The sequence below is a fragment of the Geospiza fortis genome, unplaced genomic scaffold (genome assembly GCF_000277835.1).
Source record: "Geospiza fortis unplaced genomic scaffold, GeoFor_1.0 scaffold8, whole genome shotgun sequence".
Classification (NCBI taxonomy): domain Eukaryota; kingdom Metazoa; phylum Chordata; class Aves; order Passeriformes; family Thraupidae; genus Geospiza; species Geospiza fortis.
The window spans coordinates 2566387-2587734 of NW_005054414.1; the positions used below are offsets into that span (position 1 = coordinate 2566387).

Consider the following 21348-nt stretch of genomic DNA (forward strand, 5'->3'; position numbering starts at 1 on the left):
CATAAACTGAAATTCAATAGAGCACTTGCAAGATTTGAAATGTTGTGCGACCACAGTTCAGCCAAACAAATATTTTAAGCTACAGACAAACCACGTAGTAAAACCAAAGCTGTGCTGTAAAGTTGATTTAAAAATAAGTCTTTAATTTTTCATGTGAGCAGAGATGTCAAACCAGAAATACATAATCCACTCAGCATGCTGTCAGAAGTATTATTTATATAGTATGCTAGCTAGTAATTATGAAGTGTTCCTGTAATTGAAACAAAATTAAAGAAACTAAAATGTTCCAAGATATATTTACAGTTTCACTTCAAAATTATTTTTTCTTCACACAGTGTCTCAGATTGCTCTGTAAGATTGTAGTGCATTGCTTTAATGGCTTCTATGTGGTATTGTTAACTTTTTTCCTTGCTTTTTGGTGCATTAGTTGGAGGGAAAAAGAATAAGTACAAAGGTGTCTGGAGGTTTGCTTATCAGTTATCTCCTTCCAGTGTTATTTGTCTCTAGCTTATTGTGGAACCTGCTTTTCTCCCTTTGCCTTTGTGCCTGTGGCAAGCAACAGAAGGCTTTTTCAATCATTCAGTCAAACCCTGAATTTCTGCACCCACCTGACCAGTTTTTTATAATTCCTTATTGACCCTCAGAGATGTGGAAGGTTGTTCCCTTTCCTGGAATGCATGTATCTGTCTTCCTGAGGTTCACAGTTCAAGGAGCATACCCAGGATATTACTTGATTGTTCTTACCTGACATAAAGAGAGAGTTGGGTGAACCCATAGATGTGAGCATAACCCACAATATTAAATCTAATAAAAGGCTTTTGAGAGAGAAAAGCTGATTGCTTGGCAGAATGACTCAGAATTAGTTGTGAGGTGAAGGCTTTTTTTTTTTTTTTAATTAAAATAGTATTCAGGTAGATCTTTAAAAGTGTACTTTGTTCTTTCTCAACAGGCCAGGTGTAGTTAACTTTATTGCCTTTAATAGCTTCCGTTGCAGTATGCCTACAAGGAAAAGTTTTGGAGATCAATTAACCAAAAGTTATTCCTCATTTTGCATAACTACACTACTGTGTCTGGCCTCAATCAGAAAGAAAAATCATCTGGGCTTTAATTGAGTGGCTGGCTTGTCTTCTGGGGAAGGAGGAAGAGAGTGAATGAAACTTTCCTTGATCTGCTGGAGGGTGTTAGAGGGGAGAAGATGGGCTGAAAAGCTGGCATAGTGCACTAGAAAGAAGTAAAGAAAAGGTGACTTGAGCTATAAATGCATTTGTGATGTGCAGCCATGTGCCCTAGAAGGAGTTTCCTGATGAAAACTGGATGAGAGGGGAAGGTCTTTCTGTGGCTGAGTTCTTGACAGGCTTACCAAGAGATGAAACCTGAGACAGCCTTTGTACCACCTTATCAGGAAAGCTTTCTGAGATGCTTCTGGTCAATTACATGAGGCACACCTTTTTTTTTTTTCAGTTTCCACTCCATCTCTTAGAAGCATGTGGAAAAGTAATGTTTATTGCTGTGGGGTTTCTTAAAAGGCAACATAAATAACACCCTGTCTTAGTTACACAGGCCAGGCAGAGGTGGGGGCAGGAATGTCTTTCATTGATTCCCAAAGGCATCAAGAGTTCTCTGGGATACACTGAGGTGTCCAAGTCATCACTTGCATGGCAAGGGTCACAAAAAGGTTTAACTTTTAGAAGTCTTCATAACCTCTTGTTCCTGCCAAGTATAATCAAATTGTTGCTTGAGATATCTCTTCTCCTCAGTATTTCACATTATTATTGGGACCATTTCATCTTTGTTGAAGTGGATCCAATTCAATTGTAGCATATGAAAAACTGTTTTAGTGCAGTAGTGCTGGTGATAGTTGCATTCCCAAAATGAAATTGAATATTATGGGGACAATCATGTGTCCTACATCACTCTTTAAAAATAATGTTTCCTCTTAGAGAGGCTCACAGTCAGACAGAGAAAAGAAGAAGAGACAAAATGAATAATTTGATAGAGGAATTGTCTGCCATGATACCACAGTGCAACCCCATGGCCCGAAAGCTGGACAAGCTCACAGTGCTACGGATGGCTGTGCAGCACTTGAAGTCTTTAAAAGGTGAGTTTGGGAAACATCATCCTGTAAATCCTTGTTCTAGTAGGAGTTGTTGTGTGTATGTGTTTTAAATAAACCAAGAGTATTTTATTTTACATTTCCTTACTGTATTTAGTTCCAAGTCTGCTCCTCATTTAAATGTACATGTCTGTAGCTGTCAGAATGTAATTTAAATTTTTTGCTTAGTATGGCAGAAAAAAAGCCACCCTTCAGTTTCTGATATTTTCTGTCTGCTCAGGGCATGCCTTGCTCTTGGGTCATTCTTGCTCATTTTTAGAAAGTACAGGAGTCAAAAGGAAAGTTACAAGACAGAAAATAATTTAACAAAATGGTCAATGAGTTTGATTACATTAAAGTCTTAAAAATCCTCACATGGTAGAGAGTAGCAAGAAACAGAAACTTCTGATAGCCCAGTCAGCTGAGAAAGTTAATCGTGGATCTTAGGGAATGCTTTAGTGCGAGGATCAGCCCAGGAAATATTCTTTGCTCTCCTTTTGCTATTGCTAGGGTTTTGGAATTTTTTTTCCCCTCTCCCCCCTGAAAATATATCCAAATAAACTCTGCAATATGCAACTTGTATCAGCTGCACAGAATATTTAGGTGTTTTGGCACCACTGTTTCAGAATAATAATTTGGTCAACTCTAAGCAAAGATCAAAGACCCTCTGCATTGCAAAACCCACTGCTTATGAAAAAACAGGTCTAAGGAGAACCCAGTTAGTTTTGGGTCAAAGAAGTGTAGAAAATTAATTAAGTTGCTACCTTGGCAGTAATAGAATCATAGGAATGGCTCAGATGTAAAGGGTTTTGAGGTTTTTCTAAAGGACTGAGAGTCTGCATGAAGAAATCATGTGAACCAGCAGGAAATAATAAAAACACACTACAACAGGACAGTAACTGCACTTGCAGTTTAAACAAGAAATCTTCAGCTCAAGCATTTGTATTTTAACAACAGGATGTAAACACTGGACTTCACCCAGCACAGTTGTATTTACCTCAAAACAAATGGTTTAAGAGAATACAATATACTATGTGGTGTTACAGTGCATGATGAAATTGGCTGAAATGTTCAACTGTTACAAAAAATGTAACACAAAAAATGTAATGGATAAAAATGTAATGAACAAAAATGAATTTATAGAGTATTGCCATGGGTGCTAGAACAGTACATGCAGTGAGTCAGTCTCACCATATTTAGTGAGACATTGGATTTAACTACAATAGTCTGGTTTTTTGATTGTTGGCTTTATAGTATTAATGGAGCATTATTAATGCCAAAAGATAATTGATAATATCAGGATTATTCTGTTTCAGGAAAGAGAATTTAGTTAAGAGGTCTGAAGTATACCTATGAAATGTTTCTAGAAAATTCACTTCTCCTAATACCATTTCTCTTGCAGTACATTAATGATATCTGAACAGAAGTGTGCTTGGTTTGTGTTAATAAAGGGCAAGAAAAAAAAACTGTTATGTGTCTGTTTTCATTACCAGTTATGTTTGAGATTTGTTCTAGTTTTATTTTTAGTATTTCTTGAGCCTTGAATTATTTTTTTAATTCAGCTGTTGGGGTCATAGAGAAAAATTCTGAAAAACATAACAAGTATAGCTCTGCTAAAAGTGAGTTTAAAATGTAACTTTTGACATGATCTCTGTGAATCACCCATTTTACAGGTTCCAGTAGCTCCTACTCAGAAGTCCGGTATAAACCTTCATTTCTGAAGGATGATGAACTGCGACAGTTAATCCTTAGGGTAAGTGGAAGGAAACTCTCAGCTAAATCATGTCCTTGTTAAAGCTTGAGTTTTTAGTTGGACGGTGCTTTTTCTCCCATCATTTCCTTCAGGCAAGTGTTTTCTTGTACTGATTTCTGTGCACTACCCAGGCTTTCATGAAGGTGTGCAGAGATGGTTTGGGAGCATGGCAGGCAGCAGCCCTGGAAGGGACCATAATCTGTGTACAGTCTGCATGTTTAATACATCCATGCTAAAAATCTTCATGCAACTTCAGAGAATGCTGCCAATTATGCAGGAACATCCTCACAGTTGTTGGCTGTCCTTCATGGACATTTTTAAAGATGTACTTTGCAAAAGGTGCAGAAAATACTTGGAATAAAATCTTCCCTCTTGTTTGCACACTCCATCATAAACCCACACACCTCTTTCACAGCTAGGTTTGTGGGTTTTTTCCTTTGCTGCAAAAATGCTTTGCCAAGATCTGTGAATGGTTCCCAAAAGAAGCTGTTTTGTAGCTGGACTTTTGCCAAAGATGTGTTTAAGAAACTTTAGGGGTGTGTGGTTGAAGGCCTCATTTGGTCCTTGCAATCTTAATTGCTGGATTTTTTAGAATCACAGAAGGGCCTGGGTTGGAAGGGACCTTAAAGTTCATCTCATTCCACTCCATGCCATGGGCAAAGACGCCTTCCACAATCTCTGGTTGTTCAGATCCCATCCAACCTGGCCTTGAACACTTCCAGGGATCCAGGGGCAGCCACAGCTTCTCTGGGCAGCCTGTGCCAGGGCCTCAGCACCCTCACAGTTTCTTCCTAATATCCAATCCAAACACACCCTCTCTCAGTGTGGAGCCATTTTCTCTTGCCCATCTCTAGCTTTCTTGTATTTAATTTTAAAAATCAGGTTTGAAAGTGTGCTTCCTTGTAGTCATTAATATTCATTGTTTATTTTAATTGTGTGTTTTTAAAGACAGTATCTTTACATTTTCAGGCTGCAGATGGATTCCTGTTTGTGGTTGGATGCAACAGAGGAAAAATTCTGTTTGTCTCTGAATCAGTTTGCAAAATACTGAATTATGATCAGGTGGTTATTTTTGTTTCTTGCTTGCTTTTACCTTGCATTTTCTTAGGAATTTTTAAACTTTTATATTTTATTTTATATTACATCAAACCAATCCTTGTGTATAATTTCTTGGAATTTCTTTGATTTAACCTTATTCAGAGTAAAGCTGATTATCCTGTAAGAAAATATGTGCAAGTACATCAGTGTTCCCAACCTGAGGAACAGCACCAGATTTCAGCTGATCATCCTTAAGAAAACTGCCAGTCTGAGAGGAAGGGATAATTTGAAGATGTCCTAATTTCTGTGTGCAAGAGATTTTCTTTCACATAGTGAAGTGATTTGGGGGGTTTTTTATAGACCAAGGAAAATGGGTAGTTCAGCAGTGGAAGTTAATGAAAGCTTTCCTTGGTGCTGCCTTTATGCTGGGATGCACCACGTAACATATCACCCACAGTAACTGTCCGAGCATGTACCCCTAACCTGAGACAAACTGAATGGGGGCCAGCATAGCCTGTACGACCAGGGAAATTGCCAAAATAGAAGTACCTTCCATTAGTTGGTGTTTAACATGATGGGCAATTACCACAAATAATCCAGGGATGATAATTTGTTCTTGTATCAATGACTTCTGTTTCACAAACAGAGGCTAAAACAGTTAGTGCTGCCATCTGTCTACTTTTTTAACTTTGAAACCATTTGTGCTATTTTAGTTTTCTTTATAAATGTACAGATAACCAATCTGGACTCTTTCATAGATTTTTTTTTTAAGCGCAAAACTATCTTTTTAAATTAAAGTTAAATGAGTCATCCTAGGGGAATAAGCATAAAGCAGAGTTGTTTTTTTTTTTAACTTCTACACTGATTTTGTTCAAAAACTGAAAGTGCCTTTCTGGAGTCACTCATGTTAGACATACCTAATTCCAGACCCTTAAGATCTCCTCTATTCCAGACAAGGAGATTCAGAGGACATGACTGACTTTAATGAAACCCATGGATATATTAATTCGCTTGTTTGGGAATTGTTCTAGGTTCTGAATCCCATGCTGCAGTTTTATCTGGTTTGTTACACCTGTATATTTTGGCAAGGCTGCTGTTAGGCTGTCTCAGCAGCACTCAGCATTTTCCCATTGCATTAGCATTAAATGGGGACTGGGAAAAGCCAGGAGACTGGGTGTTTGTCCTGAGTTTGGGTCTAGAGTAGAGCTTGTCAACACAGCTCCTTTATGTCCTTTGATTTGGTTGCTGTGCTGAAGATAAGCAGTGGAAAACCAAACTCTCCCACTTCTGTGAGAATTCCTTCCTGTTGCAAAAGGAAGTGTTGCAGCAGGTCAGTTACTTGGGATGAGCAGGTAGAAGGCATCCCAGCAGGAGACATCCCTGAAAATATTCTCTGCTAAGGAGTGCTGTGGTGAGCTGAGCCCTGCTTCCAGCCTGCTCCTGGCTCTGTGGTGCCAGTTTGTCCAACCACATTAGACCTCAGAGTCATTAGATAGTTGAATATTTCATCCTCCTTTCTATTTCTTCCCATCTTCCCCAATAATCCAAGAGTGGAATTACTTTGTGTATAACGTTCTTTGGCTAGGACCAGGAATTGCATTATTTACATAAATAAAGCATTTGGTTGTACAGAACTTGTTGGATCTCCAACTAAATCTGCTGTTTTTCAGAGAAGGAACAAACTATGTTTTTACTACCCTTTTAAATAAAAATTATATTAAACAATGACAAATGAAATGTAAAAAAATATTGATATTTGGAGTAACTGGTGGTATTGACTTTTTTTTTAGTGGTGTAGACAGTTGTTTTCCTGAGATAAGTAATGTGTGGGGTCCTGTTCCAAAATGGTGTGGTTCTCATCTCTTTTGGATTTTGTTGTTTTTTTGGTTTTTTTTTAATAGGCCAGTTTAATTGGACAAAGTTTATTTGATTACTTACATCCAAAAGATGTTGCAAAAGTTAAGGAGCAACTTTCTTCATCGGACGTCTCGCCTAGGGAGAAGCTTGTAGATGGCAAAAGTAAGTCAGACCTGGATGTGCTCAGATTTTTTCAGGAGATGTTAATAAATCTAATTATTAGTCAGGATGTATTCAGGTGTTTGTATGGATGTGTGGATGAACAAAAGAAGCAAACATTTGAATGCGTATCTGCTGCTTAAAATGCATTGGAGTTGAAAAGCTAGCCCAAAAGAGAATTGATTTTAGATCATAAGAGTTACAGAAATTCTGTTAAATTACTGCAATCACTGTTAAGCATTTACCAAGATGTGGTCTGACATTCTTCCTACCAGCATACTGCTTTTTTTTCTTGTATTTGCTAGGTCTTGTCAATACAAAAGACCTGATGTAGTCGAACATGGGATAAAATACTTCAATATCAAGAATCACTGTCTTCTCTGAAAATGCTAAGTGTCAATCCCAAAGTAACCAAACCTTCTTTAGTTTACAGTTGTTTCTAATAAGGAAAGCATTGTGTACTATGCAGCTAATGCCTGTTTTATGTACTATGCAGCCTATTTTATAGCTGGCTTTTACAAGCATCTTTGCAGTTCTTCCTTGTACCAAATACAAGGTGAAAGTTTATAAAGTACCTGTAGTTAAATTCTATTAAGAATATCAAGAAAAGTCTATAAATAGTTTAGTAGTTCTTTCTAATTTTGGAATCTCTGTCAATCATGTTTTCTTTCCCCTATTTAAACTATTAGACTTTTTTAATTGTAGTACAAAATTTAGGCAGCTAAACAGTAAGGACAATGTACTGGGAGGTAAATGCAGAAAGCACCTTGTTTTCTGAAGTTTTATTGCTTGCTTTTGGTTGTTTTTAATTACTTTACTGAATCTTTGTAAGCTGGCTTGCAAGTACACACAGATTTCCAAGCTGGACCAGCTCGGCTGAACTCTGGTGCTCGACGTTCCTTCTTCTGTCGCATAAAGTGTAGCAGGACCACAGTCAAAGAGGAGAAGGAGTGTTTGCCCAACCCAAAGAAGAAAGGTATTCAGAGAGTGGAGATGAAATGGGGGCTTTCTCTCTTGAAACTTTTTTAAATTCCAAGTCACTAATGACTTCCTAGTTCCTACTGATCTCACCAAGTAGCAGTAGAGCAGTGTAAATGTGAACCAGGGACACCTTTTGAAAAACAGTCTAATTGTTCTTTTTCTCCTCCCGGTGCCCTCCTGGAAAGAGGGAGGGAGGAACTTGAGGTACAGTGGCTCTATAGGAGCATGTGGTCTGTTGTGGTCAAATATGAGAAGTCTCAGGGAAATATTTGAAAGAACTGGAGCAGATCAGAAGAATGAAACTAAACTTATGTCTTGAAGATTACTGAGTGAATAAAGCCTGCAAACTCTACTGTTTTGAAGGGAAAAAAGCAAGTAAACCAACTTTTTTTTCTGATTGACTTTTAATGTTGTGTATATTTAAAAGTACGCATTTTCCTTTTTTCCACATTTTCATGGTAAAGTTAATTTATTGGTGTAATTCCATTAATTTTCCCAGTAATTTTACTTTAGTTCATATTTTGGTATGCCCATAGAGCAGTATAATCTTGTCAAGTTTCCAGTGAAAAATTAAATTTCAATTTTAAAATGCAATTTCCAGCTTTTGTTTTAATGACTTAGTATTGATTTTTGCAAAGGTATGCTGAAATTGTTTGATCCTGAAAAAATTCTCCTTCTGTTTTTCAATGTAACCTGTTACTGTTGAGATACACCACAAATTTTAAGAGGCCCGTGATTGTAAGTAAATAGAATTTGATATCCCTTGATGTGTCAGATAACTCAGTGAGATAAGAATTTACCTTCTCTAAGTGTTTTGTGGGAAAGGAGTTTTGAGGGAAGGCACCTGAGCAACTGTGACAAAATCATAGTGGGATAACTCAGTTTCTCATTTTGCAGAGTTGATACGTGTTTTTTTGTAATGGAGAGGAAAATCAAAGCTATGGAAAGCATCCTGTTCAGCATGGTGTCAAGAATGCCTTGGCATTTTTTTGGAAAGACAGCTATTGTAGGACACATAATGTCAAATCTTGATGCTGATGAGGGTGTTTGCATGTTATTTAGAGAGCAAAAAGGGATGAATGGCAGTGTATGCTGGGATTTAAGATATTTAAAATATTTGTATTCCCACAAAACTTCAGAAACCAGAGATAAATAGAAAACAAGCTGATTCTTTCTTCAACTGCAGTGAGCATATGTTCAGGTCATTGTGTTCACCAAAGGTAAATTGATTTGGAAGCTACAGAGGGCCTCAGGTTAATTTTAATTCACAATCCATATAAAACCAGAGTGATCTGTGGGTTATTGCTTTGTTTTCTGTCTAACTTGTGTTTGAACTGCCAGTACCCATAACTCATCTTCCTAAATCTTACATAGGGTTAGAAGCTCTCTTTGCAGGTAAGCCCAAATTGAATAGAACAAAATTAATTGAAAAATACTCTGTAAAATTATCTATAGCTTTGTACAGTTGGTATAGGTAAGCATGAACTATTAAGTTGCTGGTCTCATGGCCAACACAATAAAATAAGTAGTTTGGTTTACTCTTTGAACAATAACTGCTTCTTATTTAATTTCTTTCTATTAGATCACAGAAAATACTGCACCATTCACTGTACTGGGTATTTGAAGAACTGGCCTCCTAATGAGGTGGGAGTAGAAGAGGAAAATGATGTAGAAAAGGACAGTAGTAACTTTAACTGTCTTGTTGCGATTGGGAGGTTACACCCTTATATTGTTCCACAAAAGAGTGGAGAGATAAAAGTCAAAGCAACAGAATTTGTTACACGATTTGCCATGGATGGAAAATTTGTTTATGTAGATCAGCGGTAAGCGTTTTGTTCTTTAATGAAGAGAAATGACACAACTCCATCATTTTTCTGATCCTCTGTCAAAACTGTAATTTCTCCAGCGGGGTAGAAGTTATAATTCAAATTCTCAGTTTTTGAGAATTTTTTGGAAATTCTCAAAAATTCTAATTTTCAGAATGTTTTCCTGCTCTACACAAGAAGCAGTTAATTCTTAAGCTATGTGTACTTAGGCTTTGATTTTTGTCAAATAATACATAATATATAGAAGTGTATTGTCCCATAGAAAATTGACTTATTTATTCATAAAGAAAAATCTCAAGTTAGAGCTTCATAGCTCTGCACAAGACTGAAGTAGTAACATTTAACCAGAAGTTATTACTTCTGAGAGTCTTACCATTTGTAACAAATACATCCTATCTAAATGAAGTACCAAATTATTTTATAAGAAGTGAGAACTAAGTTCCCATTTTCTGTACTTTCTGAATCAGACTTTTATTTGTTGTAGAGACCTAGTTACCACTTTGCATTTGGAATTTCATTGTCACTGGAAATGTTACTGCTTTCAGTCTTCTTTTCTTTCTACCACAAGTGTTGGTTTGAAACTAACTCCAGTGAGTGGAAGAGCAAAATTCAACTGCTGAGCTTTTTATTGACTCTTACATGTGACCAGTACTGTGACTGGCTGGGGGAGAGCCACTAAACAGAAGTATTTTGTGTGTACATGTGGTTTGCATGTTTAAACATTTACTTTGCCTTCAAATTGTCATTCATTGTAAAGGGATAATTTGCTGTGAAAAATATTTCCTGTTGTTTTAGAGCTGTACTAATGCTATATTTTTTCCCCAAACATGAACACAGGCATCTGTTTGTTTAAATGTTAATGTTCTGCTTTGTCTGATACTGAAGGAAACAGCTTTGAGTCTGCTGTAGTTCACGTTTTTATTTCTAACAGCGCAACAGCAATTTTAGGGTATCTGCCACAAGAGCTTCTAGGAACTTCTTGTTATGAGTACTGCCATCAAGATGATCACAATCACCTAGCTGAAAAACACAAAGAAGGTACAAAATAGTTGGTCCTCTCAGACTACTTACAGCTAGGTGTAACTGCAAGTGAGAGCAAACCCAAAGTACCCAACCTCAGCATTGCCCTTTGTGATATCTGTGTTAAGACAAGCCTGTGTAAAGCTTGTAATAAAAGCAGGGAGAAACTTGTGTTGTCTTGGCTCCTGGTGCAGGGCCTGAATTGTGGAGAAATAATGTCAGCACATCTGTCAAACCCTCTGCTTCCATTCTTTGTAAGGAAGGGGAGGACTCCTGAAGAGCAGATGTGTCTGATAACATAATTAAAGACACGAGTTAAAGCTCGCCAAGTCATGAGTTTCCTAGTGTTTTGCAGGAACTTAGTACTTGCTTATTTATGTAAGATTTATGACCCTGCTGAAACTATATAATTTGATTTTTGAGGAGGTCCCAGTTTGTTCTGGCATGTTTATTCTATGTCTGGCCAACAGAAACATTTTGGTTTTATGATGCTATAAAATAGATTTATTATTTCTAACTTTACCTTTCTAAGCTTAAATATGATGATTATAACTTTCCTTTTCTTATCTAGTGTTGCAGAACAAAGAAAAAGTATTTACAAATTCCTACAAATTTAGAGCAAAAGATGGGACTTTTGTTACTTTAAAGAGTCAGTGGTTTAGTTTCATGAATCCTTGGACCAAAGAGCTGGAGTACATTGTATCAAACAACACTGTGGTATTGTAAGTAATTTATATGACTCTCCATTTATTTTTTGTCATAATTGCAGTTAGCACTAAAATAACCTGCTTAGAAAGCAGAACAAGACTAGAAAACATCAACCTTACACAAAAAGGGGCTGAACATCTTGGACAAACATCTTTTTTGGCATTTACCAGCTATTTTTGTTTTAGGCCTAAGTTGTGGATTTAACTCTGAAAACTGTGCTGTTTCCCAGTAGGGAAAAAAAGAGATGGAAGAGTTTCTTGTTAAAGGAAGAAGGGAAGGATCTTTAAGAGAAATAGATTTGAATAAATGGAACTGTCAAGTTAATTCTGCATTTCCTTCTGGTCTTTACAACCTTCTATGTGTCAGTTGACCCAATTCCAAGTGCTGTCCTACCCCCAGGTGTCAGAAGGTGGAAAAGCACAATTGATAGATGGTGGAAATGCAAGGCAGGACAGAAAGATCCTCTCCAAATTAATTGCAAAGGTGGAGCCTGGGGGACAGTAAATGTGTGTGTTTTAGTCTTCTTTTTATTTGTAGTTCTTTTTCATTCTCTGCACCTTGCAATGGAGCTGTAACTGGGATTGTTCCAGTGCTACTGAGGATCTTTGCCGGTGATTGGGGTTTTGAGCAGGGACAGAGGGGGTTTTATTTCCATTAAACAAAGTTGTTGAGGGGGCCTTTTGCCCATTCTGTATCTGATTCATGCCTTAGGTCAACATCACCCACCTCTTTTGCCCATGTCCTTTTTCCCCAAGAAAACAGAAAACTGTGCTGGCCAGTAGCCCAAGGACACTTTTTTGCTGGCCCTGGAGGTGTGGGCATTTGCAGCTGTCTGCAGGAGGGAAGGAGGGCAGCAGCTGCTGACACGAGGCAGCCACTGACCTGTCCTTGTTTCTGGTTACCTGATTTCCCTCCTAACACTAAAAATGACAGCCCTGTTCCTTTGTCATGGAACACAGACAATCCTACTGGCTTTCTTTTTAAATTGGAGAGTAAGTGGAAATTAGTATTTCATCCACTGCTCAGAAACATTACAAAGAGTTGAACACGGAAATATGTGAGGAATATCCTTCTTTCCCTAGTTTGAGGATGTTAGCTTTGGTTCTGTGTAAAGTATTATTGAAATTAAATATATGCTGGATTTTGCTCTCGGGAAAAAAAACACGCTGACTTTTTGTGGTTTGTTGGATTTTTTTCATTTCTTTAAATCTCAGAGGTCATAAGGAATCAGCCGAAGAAGAGGTCCTGTACAGTTCCCAACCTGCAGAAGGCAAGTGTCCCTTCTTACAGTTATCACAGCTGCATCTCCTGATCAGTCAGTTTAAATTTATCCACTCCAGGGTTTTTTTATTCTAGGTTGCGTGCAAAGAAGGATTACTTTTTTTTTTAAACTACTTCTTTTTCAAAGTCTAGTTACTTACAGAGTCCTAATTGATATAATTCACAGAACTCTAAAAGGAAGTGCATATAGCCTACTTTTAATTTCCAGCAGCTTCTGTTAGAGCTGGGGATTTGGTTAGTAGGATATTGTGCTTCCGTCACAGACCCTTCATATTTTGCTCAGTTTTTGGAACAGATATAACTGTGCCGAGTTTATCTATAAAATACAGGGGAATACTGATACAGAACATATTTTGTTATTATTTTTCTGCTGTGCAAAGTTTCTGCTTTCTGCATGCTGTTCTATCATCTTGTTGTCAAGGCTTTATATTTGCTTTTCAAAATGTTCTTTCAATAACTGATTTCAGTTGGTGAGAAATCCTAGGGTTTTTTTAAACTCATGTTCTTTGCAATGTCTGTGAGAGACACTGGAGGTGGCAATGATTAAATATATTTCACTACTGGAGAACAAGAATTTTCACAAACAGATTTTTCACTTTATATTGCAACGCCCTCTGCCATAAATCAGTATTTAAAGGAATATAATTTCTGAATACATATATGAAAGTATATACTTGTATATGTATATCTAGAACAAAAGCTACTTTAAAATGAATCCTTGCTCTGCAATGAAAGTGCTCTGGGTTTAAGGTTTTGTTTGGGCTTTGTTTTTTTTATCTACAGATGCTGTAAAACAGTCTTTAGTAAGTGTACCTGGAATGTCCTCTGGAACAGTTCTTGGTGCTGGAAGTATAGGAACTGAAATTGCAAATGAAATACTAGAATTACAAAGGTAATAAATGCATAACACCATCATTAGGCTTTTAAGTAAAGACAGGCATGAGAAATTATATGATTATGTGAGGGTTGCTCCAGTTTCACTTTTATTGTGTTATATGTGTAACACTTTTTAGGTTGAGCAATAGCATTATGAGATACCATTATAATTATGTCAGTCTCGTGTCTGGCAGAGCGCATGACTGTGCTGGTGATTCAACCGAGGAAGAAAACTGTGCTCAAGGAATAGAATTGTGACCCATGGCCTTTTCTGATCTCTCCTCTGTTTTCTGCTACCAGAACTTGGAGCAGGATAATTTAGAATCTTCAGGAGAATTTAAGATATTATTGTTTCAAATGATCAGACTCGTGCTTTGTCACTGGGGAGGTCTGGTGGGTTCTGCACCACACAGTGTATTTTTCAGTGTTTGATTAATGTGACCTGGTAAATCAACTAAGCACATGCAATTTTAGGTTGCATTCTTCACCGTCTGGAGAGCTAAGTCCGTCACATCTCCTCAGAAAGTCACCTTCTCCAGCTTTAACTATAAACTGCAGTGATGTGAGTACACCCCTGCCTGTGAAAATCCAAAATGAAAAGGTTAATGTCAGCTCAAGACCTGTGTTTGAGCCAGATTGCCCTGATTTGTTTTTGTGAATGTGTACTTTTAATCTTAATGGTTTTGAAGAGACTTTAAAAAAAATCTGTGCTGTTTTGAAATGTTTAAAATTGTGACTTTGAAGTTATTTCATTACTCTTCTAAAAATGGGTAGTTATGCTAATCCAGTGGTGCTTGTAAATCTTCTAGTGCTTGTAACACCACAAATGGTAACTAACATAGTTATTTATATAACATAGTTACTGCCCATATCTATGGAATAATTAACATATCTTTTTACCTAAATATGTTGTATGTTTTGTACTGGACACGGCTTGAACAAACTTCTCCAACAGTTCTTTGAATGCAAATTTCTTTCCTGTTAAAAACAGTTTATCTTTCCACTGCAATTCTCATTTCTTATGAAAAAACCCACTATTCTGGTCTAGGAGCTGCTTTGACTTCCCCCTTTTTTAATGATCTGTTCTCCCCTGTGTTACCACAGATCTTTCTCCTAAAGAGTTGTTTGACTTACTTATGCTGAACTCTCTAAATTATGTAATGTCTCATCATAAGGATAACTTTATCATATGCATTGAAGATTTTTCTTGATTCTGGGCTTTGGTATCCCATTTGTTTCTAAAATACTTTTGGAAAGCATTTCACCTTTATTCATTTCCTGGCAGAATATACACAAGTCAGGCAATCCTAGGAATCTCTCCTGCTAAATTACATGTATGTGTTAAATAAAACAACTATCAGGAAAAAAATTATCTTTTTTTTTTTGTTAGAATGACTTCCATTTCTATTGCTATGATGAATACAGTTTAATGCATATAGAACCTAGGAGGTATGGGGGCTTTTTTAATCTCTTAACTGGAATGTTTTCACAGTGACAAACATCAGGTCACTGGGAATTTGTAGTTTATGGTAGTGAATGTGGAAAGTGCAACCCAGTACATTTGGTGCTGGATTTATTTACTGAACGCTGAGTTAGACCCTCAAGCAGTGCCATCACTGTGAAGTACCTTTGACAGCTGTGTAAGTGACAGCTTTTATTTAAGCCAGGTCCAGTGCTATATGAACTTATAAAATATTTGTTCCTAAATGCAAAATATCTGCCTGATGAGGTATATTTTTCACTTTCTCTATTCAGTTCTTAAAAATCTGACAGGAATCTATGATGTTTCTGTAATGTAATATCTGTGACTAAATTTAGGATCTAATTCTGTCCTTTCTACCAATTCTGCTCTTTCAGGTGCCAAATAAAGAGTTGATTCAGTTATGTCCTTCAGAAACAGAAGCTCTGGAGAATTCAGAACAAAGCCAGGGTGCTATTCCATTTCCCAGTAATGAACCTCTCCTCAGTAAGATTTATTTCTCTTGGGGCTGTTCTGGGGGTTGCAGGGGCTGACATTTCTGATCACTGGTGTCATTTCTGAGTGCACTACTTTACAACCATGTATGAATTGTAAAGAGATGTGGCTGGCTGAAGATGAGAGCACTCTGAAAACAGATGTGTTATTGCTGCAAGGCAAACAGCAAAATTTGGTAAGTGAGGCAATCTCATGACAAAAAACAACATCTGTAACTGAAGTTTACCATTGCATTCTTACACTTTTCATAAGGCACCTTACTGTTCTCTCTCCAGGACAGAGATAGGGAGGGAAAAGTATTTCAATGCAATGTCAGGGAACTTCTTAGAATTTGTGAATGATTGTCGTTTAACACTTTACCTCTTTCTAAGCTGCAAGCTGGGAGTAGTTGATACAAAGGACTGCTCCAAATGGCTCAGAAAGAATTTTTTGAATCTTTCCCTTGTTAAGTTTGTCTGGATACAGGATTCCTGGCCCTGTAAGAGGAAAATGCCATTGCATTATGTTTGACATAAAAGGCAAAATGCTGTAAAAGCCATGTTTATGCTGATCCTGTATTTCAGCTCTTAGAAACTTTTCCATCTTCCTCTTCTCCCTCATTTGCCAGGGATTTGTTTATTAATAGCCTACAGCTTTCTTCTGGTTGAACTATGAGCCTTTTCAGAAAAATTTAAAAACTTAAACCATGACAACCCCAAACCAACCAACTGAAAAAGAAACACAAAGGAGAAAAAGCTAATTCTTTAATAAGGGTTTGGGAAAAAAGAATTGAAAACAACCCCAACAACACAGAGCAAGGAGGAATGGTGTTAAACTAAAAGGGAGTCAAGTTAGGGTTTTTTTAACATAGAAATATTTGCTTTGACTCCAAAGGCAGGTTCTGCTTCAGACCAATTCTGTTTTGCAAGTTACCATGTTTTCCATGCCTCACAGTGCTCATGCCTGCCTCAAGCTCCTGCTTTACTCACTGTGTAGGTGGCAGTTCCCAGCTGGACTTCGATGCCATCTGCGAGAACGATGACACTGCCATGACAGCGCTGATGAATTACCTGGAGGCTGACGGGGGCCTGGGGGACCCAGCTGACCTCAGTGATATCCAGTGGGCTCTCTAGAGCTGCTTCTGGGAGCAAGGAATGGCAGAAACCCCCATGCACAACCACCCTACATCCTCAGTACTGTACTGGAGTTTTCTAATGGCTCCTTTGAATTCAGACTTGCTGTCTCTGGATTTTTAAAGACTGGAGCCTTGTTCAGAGAGAGACATCTTCTGCTGCACCTATGGACAAATGCAATATTTTTTTCATGATGAGGAAACCTTGAAATTTTAATATTGAACCATCTGTAACTGGAATGCTTAGAACACTTTAGTATATTTTTGCTAAGAAGCTTTAACCAAAAGGTACTGTACAATGTACAGGATTACTTTTTCTTAGTTTTAATACTTCAAACTTTTATTTATTGTTTTTGTTTCAAGTTGCAGAATATTAGTTATCCGTGTTACTTTCTGTAGAACCTACTGTACTTATATGGTTTGAGAATATTTGTAACTATTAAATTTAATTGAAATAACAATTTGCACACACAACAGTTGTAAAATAAGGTATTGTAATGCTCAAATGATGCAGTTTGTGATTCCTTGCACTTCTCAGCAGTGCAATTTTTGCAAAGGTGAAAATGAAGCCTGCAGTTCTGGGAGCAAGGATTGGGGTTGGATCACCCTAATAAACAGAAGAGAATGTTTTGAGAAAAACACTCATTTTCCAGTACACAAACATGAGAAGGGAATAAGAAAAGAGCAACAAACTCTTTAATTACTGTTTTGTATTATTTGTAATGTATTATTAGAGAGGCAGTGCAGAGAACCAGAGAAAAATAATGCTCTATTTGTAATAAAGCACTTTGGTCTTGTCCCAGGTTCTTTACTAACTAGAAAAGTGTGAATGGATAATCTGGGTTCCAGAGAGAGGCTTGCACTGTCTGTTGGTGAAAAAATGTTAAAAGTCTAGAGCATCTTTTGTGTTTTTGGAGAGATTGGGAGAATTTTCTACTGCTTGAGTATGTGACTTTTTAAAATCCTCTCTGTACTATAGCTTTGTAAGTAAATGCTATGCAGGATGATCTTTTGGGAACAGTTTTTGCAGGGATTGTATCCCAGTTACAGCAAATGACTCAAGAACATGGCACTTTAGAGGTTGCATTAGAACAACATAGCACTATTATAGCAAGAGGATCTTTTTATCTCTGGTATTGAAGGTTTAAACAAATTTATGCATAGATTGTATATCATAAAATTACAGATTTTTTCATGTTTTCTTCATGTTTGGGTTTTGCTTTATTTTTTTAATTCAGGTAATGAAAGGAAAGCATTTGAAGATATCTGATACATGTGCATCTTTTTAATACAGGCATTTAAATGTAGGTACAACCCTAACCTCTCTCACTCCTGGTGAGGGTGGCAGCCTGGGCTGGTGTTTTTAGGAAGGCTGGAGTTGGGAACAAATGGATGTGGCTGTCACTAGATGTCATCCTTGTGCTGCTGGGGAGCCACCCTGTCCTCATGAGGCCACAATCTGGACATGAAGTGGCTTCCTCTGCTTGACAGAGCATCTTACAGATGATATGACTCCTTTGGCAAACGATGCATTTTTGCTGATTTTTGCTAGAAACCTTTGACATTTTGCTAGAATGGCTTCTTGGATTGATTTTTTTCTTTTTTTTAACTCTATAGAATTTTTTTCATTTAATTTGGATGTAATTTCCTGCATTCAGATCTCTTTTTTACATACATGGGGCCAAAATCATCAGTTCTCTTGCTTTATTAGAATAAACTTCTCTGCTTTTTCTGAATTTTGGGCTATATCATGGAGCAAAGTGGAAGAAATAAACAGGCACTTTCTAAGAACTGATAGAAATCTCTTTGTATAAATGAAATTTGAGATTCTGCCATTGTAAAATGCATTTTCTCTTTTCTATTCTAGAAGTAAATTCCAAATAAACCAGCAAATACTGTAGCTCATAGATAAATGACTACACAAATAACTTAAAATTATACAGACTTTATTAGAACAGTTTTTTAAACTGGATTAGTTTGGAAACGTGGCAGCTGTTGTTACTGCAGGAGCAAATTAATTCTTTCACAAGATTTATATGTGTCTAGACTCAAACCACTATTTTTGGATTCTTGGCTATCCCTAAAAAATAAAACCAAAAATGTGACTTTGATTCTTTTGCAGTCAATGACAAATATTGTGATTTTCAATTAATTTATTAGATTTCCCCTTTACTATTTGTATTTTTTTCTGGCTTAAAGCAGCCTTTTCAAGAAAAAGTGTCACTTGTAAATATTTCTGGTGAAATTAATAGATATTTTTGAATACAATTGAGATAGTATGTGCTCATTTTGTTTGTATAACAACCCAATTCTAGTAAAATACTGACAGTTTGTTCCTGGCATGGTGCAGGTAATGGTAGGATGTGGTTAAAGCAGGTCAATAAATGCTGTTTTGATGCCCTGCTGTTAGTCTGCTGGCAATTCTGTCTACTACTGAACTGAAATATGAAGTACTTGTTCTTTCAGATCCCAGGCTTCTTCCTCAAAACATAAACAGCAATGTGGAACTCCTGTGGATTTTGGTAGCTCAGTGTGATGCTCCCCAGGCAGGGAGAGCCTGTAATCCAAGCTAATGTGCATTTTTGGGGATTCAAACAGAGCTTCAGAACACCCTTATGCCCTCCAGGGATGAACCCTGAAAGTGTCCACACATTAACCCTGAACTTTTCCAGTTCCTGTTGCAAGCACAAGGCCTGTGAGGAGCAGCTGAGGGAGCTGGGAATGCTCAGCCTGGAAAAAAGGAGGCTCAGGGGAGACCTCGGCACTCCACAGCTCCCTGACTGCAGGTAGGTGGGGGTCAGGGTCTGCTCCCAAGGGACAGGATGGGAGGAACTGGCCTCAAGTTGTGCCAGGGAAGGTTTAGATTGGATATTGGGACAAAAAAAGGGTTATTTAGCATTGTCAGAAGCTGCCCAGGGCAGTGGAGAAATCATCATTCCTGGAGGTGTTTACAAGATGTGCAGGTGTGGCACTGATGGGCAGGGGTTGTGGTGGATTTGGTGGTCCTGGGTTATAGCTGGACTTGATCTCCAAGGTCTTTTTGACCTAAATAGTTGAGTACCTGTGAACATTTGTCACTTGGTGTTCTGGGGGCAGGGAGGATACTGTCTCTGCTTTTGGGATTCCCCTGTAGGGTATGGACAGGGACAGTGCTGTTGCATAGGTCTACAGCAGAGATTGAGTCCAGGTTTCTTTCCTGTGGTGCTTTGTAGTTCTGGAATTTGCTGTGGATCTTACACTTTTTAGAATACTGGAAAATTTGGTTTGCTCACAAGCATAAAAGGCTAAAGTCATCTTAGTGACTGCTCGCAGCAGGGTTTCTGTTCATGATCCAAAGTGAACAGAAAAGAGAATACAGTACCTTAGCCTGCCTGATCTGTTAAAAGCAAGTTCAGGTATGTGGGCACTGCACATAACTTTTTATTATTCTTTTTTTTTTTTTTTCATGTCAAAACCCTCAGAAATAATCACACAGTCTTTGGAAATGGTAAAAAGTTTTGAGGGAAAGCTCTACCTTGGCTGTTGCTGCCACAGTGCTGACCCTGTCTGGGTGGTAACTTTTCTTTCCTGGAATTTGCAGATTCCAAGTGTACCTGACCCAACATCTGTAACGTGTCCTACAGCACTCAGGGAGCCTTGGCACAGCAGAGGGAGTCACAGAATTAATGGGCTCTTGGGTAACACTGTTAATGGGTAACAGTGAGGTTTATCAGGGTGCTCCTGGAAGGTGCTGTGAGGTGAGCAGCAGGACTCTGAACTCTACAACAGCTCAGGGAATGTGCAATGCTTTTCAACAAAAAAAAATCTGACTTCAAACATTGCTGCTTTCATAAACCTTACATATAGGGAAGGCAATACCACTAGGCCTTTAATATTTAGCAAAATACTTTCAGATGAGTGGATAGAAATTCTTTGAGGGGAGTGGTTCCATCCTTACACTTCACCTTGTCACAGCAGGATAAGCAAATTGATTTCTTAATTATACAATCATGGAATCTCCTGAGTTGGGAGGGGCCCGTCAGGCTCAGAGAGTCCAACTCATGGCCCTGCACAGACACCCAACAATCCCACCCTCTGCCTGAGAGTGCTGTCCAAACACTCCTGGAGCTCCGGCAGCCTTGGGGCTGTGACCATCCCTGGGGAGCCTGTTCAGTGCTTGACACCCTCTGGAGGAAGAACCTTTTCCTGATCTCCAGCCTGACCCTGCCCTCATCCAGCTCCATTCCCTTGGGTCTTGCCGCTGGTCACCAGAGAGAAAAGATCAGAGTCTGCCCCTCCACTTCCCTTGAGCTTTATATACATTTGATTTGCCAGGTCTTTAAGAATTTTAAGAATACTTTTTTTTTTTAAATCTGCAAATGCAGTTCCAGTATCAGATACTGCTTTCAGTATCATTGAAGAGATGATAAATCCCTTATCAAACAAAAAGCCAGGTGAGCTCAGTGCTGTTTCAGCAAGCTACAATCAACTTCTAAAGATTTGCTCTGAGCAGCTCTGGGCTGCCTGCGCTTCATTCTCCATGGAATTTGTGTTCCAGCCCCTCTGGTGTTCAGGATGCCCCTTCTGCTGGGGTCAGCAATGGATACAGGCTGACTCCTAAGAAAATTGTTGCAGAAGAGCTGCAACAATTCTCCTCTTTTGGGCTCCTCTAGTTCAATTTGCAGATTTGTG

General features: G+C 38.0%; 1 protein-coding gene across 2 annotated transcripts in view; it reads left to right on the forward strand.

Moving 5' to 3' along the window:
* Nucleotides 1-19081, forward strand: part of ARNTL2 (aryl hydrocarbon receptor nuclear translocator like 2) — a 25446-nt gene extending 6365 nt beyond the window's left edge. The window contains exons 5-17 of one of the 2 annotated variants that reach the window (XM_031061436.1): nt 1941-2098; nt 3766-3845; nt 4815-4907; nt 6785-6902; nt 7744-7875; nt 9463-9703; nt 10638-10744; nt 11298-11448; nt 12649-12704; nt 13499-13607; nt 14066-14153; nt 15449-15557; nt 16542-19081. In XM_031061436.1, coding sequence (XP_030917296.1) covers nt 1941-2098; nt 3766-3845; nt 4815-4907; nt 6785-6902; nt 7744-7875; nt 9463-9703; nt 10638-10744; nt 11298-11448; nt 12649-12704; nt 13499-13607; nt 14066-14153; nt 15449-15557; nt 16542-16678 — 1579 coding nt within the window. In that variant the 3' untranslated portion in view covers nt 16679-19081. Of the gene's footprint in view, nt 1-1940; nt 2099-3765; nt 3846-4814; nt 4908-6784; nt 6903-7731; nt 7876-9462; nt 9704-10637; nt 10745-11297; nt 11449-12648; nt 12705-13498; nt 13608-14065; nt 14154-15448; nt 15558-16541 lie in introns of both variants that reach the window. The other variant, XM_031061435.1, reaches the window with a different exon arrangement.
* The last annotated feature ends 2267 nt before the right edge of the window (nt 19082-21348 follow it).